Here is a 5,363-nt window from a genome sequence, read left to right as displayed (position 1 = left end):
TACACAATCTTGGTATATGAAGCTTCCATCTTCATAGCACCAAAGAAGGTCTCAAGGAACACAATATTTGTATTGTACCAAGTTTCTCTTGATGGGAGAATCTATAATACAAAATCCTTTTGGAGGGGGGACCGGCTCCAAGTAAATGTGATCCTCAAATGTTGTCAATGTTTCTAATTCTCTCTCTTTTTCAAGTTATTGCTCATGCCATGTTAGCTAGGAATGTGTTTAATGTTGCTCTCTCCATTCAAGCACTCTCTCTACCTACAAGCATGAATTTCCTTAATGAAATGCTCACTATGTTATTCTCTTTCTGCTACAATCTAAGTTAATAGGCCAATTCCATTACAGTCTCAATGACACATTATACAGCCACATCTTCTTTTGTAAACACCAATGTAGTATGTGAACATCCCCTTTCGCTATGTGTGTGTGTGTGTGTGTGTGTGAGAGAGAGAGAGAGAATGTCATGCATGCACTTTTTGATAATAGCAAAGGCCATTTCTTGGGTACTCAAACATCAACACTATTATAAATTATGATTGGAATATTATATGATATGCAAGTCTAAAAACCCTCATAAATTATACACCACATATACCAAGGTTATACATTGTATCTATAGGTCATAAAACAATTTGACCATGCTGCGAGCAAAAAAGTATCACCTCTAAGTTGCTTGCTAACCACCAATAGACATAAAAAAATAGCCAATTTAATGGAACCATATAGTAACTTAAAGCAGCCAACAATTACTTTATGTTTCAAGCATATTAAGGATAAATGAAACACATTGATGTGGGTGGATCTTTATTGAATTGTCTTTTGAGAGTTTTTAGATGTCATCTCCTCCATTGTTCTATACCACATGTCACTATTGATAGTTAACTAGAATTGCCTTATTATAGCTTTGTAGGATGATCTTATTTATTAATGAAGCGTCCAAGAATATTTGGCACTACCTTATTGATGCGTAGAGAATGTTTGCACATGTTGCCACTTTTGAGGGAAGGTGAGGGAGGAGAGTGCCACATTTGCTTCTTCTGAGTTGCAACAACGCGCATGTCACATACTAGTTCATATGAAAAGGCAAATCCAATCACTAATGATGCATCTGTAGATGGCCTTGAAGATTTTGTGCGACAAGCCCATATTGCTTGTAAACAAGTGTGCAATTGAAAATCAATGCACAAATCTGTCTGTAAACTGAACTACACTTGTCTTGAATATCTTGTGAAACTTAATTGTTACAACATGTGGTAAAGGAGATACCATGATCTAGGGGGTGCTTAGAGAACCACCCATCGAAAGCATAGGCTTCACATCTAGCTTTATGCAGCGGCACTATCCTAATGGCTTCAATGATTGAGGACCCTCCATTTGCATCCTTTGGGGGAGCCCTCTAAGTCTTTTTCTTAGAAAGCCAATAAAATTTAGGGTACAACCCCCACTTAAGGACAATGAAGTTGGAGGCCACTAATCAAAGTTGACGGTGGCTTGTTTTGTGCCCTGAGTGGTGCAATCATTAGCTCATACCCTCGACAACTTGCAAGAATGGCACCACATACTTTGACAAAGTATGTAGGAAATGCAAGAATGGCACCACATACTTTGACAAAGTATGTAGGAAATGCATGAAGGTTTTTGAAATGTACTGTAACAAAATGTCATGGGTATATTAAGACATAGCCCATGGGTAAATCAGGACATGCCCCAAGGGGGCAAGGTTTGATCTCCGATCCGACCGTCCACAAAGCAATTTCAGCAAGTTGAGCTACCAACTACCGACGGACTCTTTGTACTTCTTGAGATGCACATGCTATCCTTATAGAGGGGTCTCTATATTCCTTAAAACAGTGGGTGTACCCGGTATTGTGGGTTTTACCCTAGAATGTTCTTGTGACCTATAGCTTGTTTAGAAAGCAAATAAACTTGTAGGCATGCAGCATCTATCTAGGGTAGTTAGTGTTTCTTGTGATTGTTCTATGACTTCTTTGAACTTTCTCACCACAGCTCCAGCCTCCATGTGCTTCTCATAGCTTTTAGAAATTAGAAATAACAAAGAGGGGCTCGCCGCTCCATTTCCCATCACAAACCGACCAGCTTTTGTACCCTAGGCCTCCTTCTCGGAATGCTCTGCCACAGCAGGAGCGATGCACATTGCGCGCTCTCTCTCTCTCTCCCTCTCTCTCTCTCTCTCTCTCTCGGAATCGTGACTTGTGCTCGCAACAGCTGACCCCAACCGCAGATTAATTGAAAATATAAATTTATGTCAACGCACATGAGCCTCAACCTTCCCACAAACTCCAGAGTCCTCTCTCTCTCTCTCTCTCTCTCTCTCTCTCTCTCTCTGCTTTCTTGTAATGCGCTGCGCCATTCTCGCAATCAATCGCACGTCTATTACATATTTTACAGTAGAGATCTACGTTAATGTGTGTGTGTGTGTGTGTGTGTGTGAGAGAGAGAGAGAGAGAGAGAGAGAGAGAGAGGACGGTAGGACCCACTTCAATTTTCCACAGTGGAGCGCCAAAGCTCTCATGATTTCGACGATGGAAGCGGGCTGTTATAAACAGGACGCTGCTTTTACTTCAACTGCCGCCTCTCCTCTCTCTCTTCCGTTGCTGGCTTGCGACTTGCGAGTTCAAATATGCACAGATGACCCATCACCATTTCTACCACTGAGCTTCTTTCTCTCTCTCTCTCTCTCTCTCTCTCTCACACACACACACACACACACACAAAATGACCCTTTACTGTGGTTTCTAAAGTGCTACCATAACGTCCCCTTGAAAGTCATTAACACAGGCAGATAGACGCACATATATTGCCCTTTGCAGACAAGTATGCAACTTTGGTACTGCGGCCGCGTTATTTTCGCGCTGTTCATCACCATGTTCGGCATTCAAGCCTTCGGACCATCCCCAACTCCAGATCAGATGGTTACAGGTACCCGTGTAGATAAATGCATTGCCAATTCATAAGAGTGGTCAGTATAATGAACACAGAAATACACATACAGAAATGTATACAAGCAAAGCTTTGCCTAAACTCATAGTAGACATGGTATATAGTATATGCATATACACATTGTGTGAGTGTATATGCTATGCACACGTGCACTCACATACTTGCATATACACAATATGTTGTGAGTGTATATGCATATGCACACATACATGGAGCCATGTATGGATCCAAAACGACCGTGTACGCACAACCATCCAATACAACCATTCGACATGGCATCATGTTTCTTCATTGCTGCAAAATGCAGGTAACAATATAGCAAATTCATCAGACAGGAGTACTATGAAGGTGTATGTATATGACATCCCAGCTGCCTATAACAAGAGGGCAGTGCAAAAGGATCCGAGATGTCTCGCCCATATGTTTGCCACCGAGATAAAGATCCACACATTCTTGCACAAGAGCGAGGTGCGGACATTCGTCCCCGAGGAAGCAGACTGGTTCTTTACACCAATATACACAAACTGTGACTTATCAGACACAGGCCTCCCTTTGATCAACAGGGTCCCGCAAATGATGCAAGGTGCGATTACATACATCTCCACACATTGGCCTTATTGGAATCAGTCTAGAGGTGCCAATCATTTCTTTGTGGTGCCACATGACTTTGGAGCTTGCTTCCATTTCCAGGTTTGTAATGTAATGCTAGTCCCCTTTCGATAGAAGAAGGATGCATATATCTGACCTTTAACTCAAATACACAAACATATTCCTTCCTCCTGACTCCAGGAAATGGCTGCCGTTCGAAGGGGCATCTTTCCTCTTCTCAGAGAAGCTGCCCTTGTGCAAACTTTTGGTCAGATTAAACACCCTTGTATGACAGAGAAGTCCATTATCATCCCTCCATATGTGCCTTTGATGAGGATATCGCGGCATTCTTTGCCGCCGGGAACACTACGCTCCATCTTTGCATACTTCAGAGGCACTATCTATGATATGAGGAATGACCCTCAGGGCGGCTACTATGCTAGGTAATATACCATGGCATATTGTCAGTGTATTTAATGAAGTTGTCAGAGATTTTACCTTTTATACACCTGCAATTTCCATGTTATTTGTATCTCATTGATGATATTTAGCATTTTGAGAGCCTAATCTTTGTGGCATATTTGTTATGGTATCAGAGGCGTGAGAGCCGCCATGGGGGAAACCTTCAAAGACAACCCCTTGTTTGACATGTCTATAGACCATCCAACAACTTACTACGAGGACATGCAGCGCTCGATCTTCTGCTTGTGCCCTCGGGGGTGGGCGCCATGGAGTCCGAGGATTGTAGAGGCAGTCATATATGGGTGCATACCGGTCATCATTGCAGACAATATAGTTCTGCCCTTTGAGGGCCTCATACCATGGAGAAAGCTAGCTGTGTTTGTGAAGGAAAGAGATGTGGGCATGCTAGAAAGCATTCTCACATCCATACCAGCTATGCAAGTGAAGGAGAAGCAGGGATTGCTAGCAGACACTGCCATCAAGAGGGCTCTTCTCTTTCCGAAGGTGGCCATGGAAGGGGATGCCTTCCATCTAATGCTTGCCTCTCTCTCAAAGGAGAAGATCTCTCACACATAAATTACTGTCTGTGTGTAGCCCTTGCTTTTGATCTCTCCTTTTTGATAGATATCTCTTACTAGCACCACCCCATGGCTTAATCTCTTGCATGGGCTTGTTGAGTGCTCTCCTCTACCCCTCAAAATTTTGTCTTACTAAGCTCTGTATTAGCCCACAAAATGTTAATAGACCTTTACAAGCAAGAGAACTTTAATGTGTGCCCCCAAGAGGCCACCACCAACCAAACACTTCAACAGTTCTTTAGATTTTCCTGTTTGAAGCATTCTACCAAACTAATACTCACATAAAAGCTTACAAAGCAAAATCTCAAGAATAAGACAGTGGTCACATGATGGATACTTATCAGTTACTTTTTGAAATAACATCATGAGAAGTTTGAAGTCATTTTTCACCCTCTAAGAAATGTAAGAGAGAAAATGCTTTTCACTTTTTAATACTGCAGGTAACAAATTTAAAATCTCAAAATTTGAGAAAAACCTCTATTTTTTGCCCATTTGCACAAGATGTCATCTTTCAAAGCCCCACATGAAGTGTCGTTTTCAAAGCTCTTGGGAATGCACTCTTTTTAGAATAATTCTCCCTTGCATGGCTCAAATCCCCCCCCCCTACTCAATTATGTCAAGCACCTTTCTTTTCACCATATCCAACCTCATTATCTTCTTTCCCATATTCAAGCTTTGACTTTGGTATTGTAGCCATAAATCTTGCTAAGAGGCTAAGAGATATATCTATCATCCCCATGCTCAGTTGAAAGATGAATATTAGAGAAA

The 5,363-nt window shown here is 41.8% G+C and overlaps 1 protein-coding gene across 1 annotated transcript; it reads left to right on the top strand.

The window, feature by feature from the left end:
• The first annotated feature begins 2,516 nt into the window (after window positions 1–2,516).
• Window positions 2,517–5,020, top strand: LOC147438892 (putative glucuronosyltransferase Os01g0926700). The gene is made up of 4 exons (XM_086484213.1): window positions 2,517–2,946; window positions 3,275–3,657; window positions 3,757–3,998; window positions 4,152–5,020. Exons 1-4 carry the CDS (start codon window positions 2,844–2,846, stop codon window positions 4,591–4,593), a joined length of 1,170 nt encoding a protein of 389 aa, XP_086340339.1. The 5' UTR covers window positions 2,517–2,843; the 3' UTR covers window positions 4,594–5,020.
• Window positions 5,021–5,363: the final 343 nt, after the last annotated feature.

The sequence above is a fragment of the Adiantum capillus-veneris genome, chromosome 16 (assembly GCF_014529385.1).
Source record: "Adiantum capillus-veneris isolate H3 chromosome 16, ASM1452938v2, whole genome shotgun sequence".
Classification (NCBI taxonomy): domain Eukaryota; kingdom Viridiplantae; phylum Streptophyta; class Polypodiopsida; order Polypodiales; family Pteridaceae; genus Adiantum; species Adiantum capillus-veneris.
The sequence above is the reverse complement of the archived record's forward strand: the minus strand, read 5'-3'. Positions and strand labels throughout refer to the sequence as shown.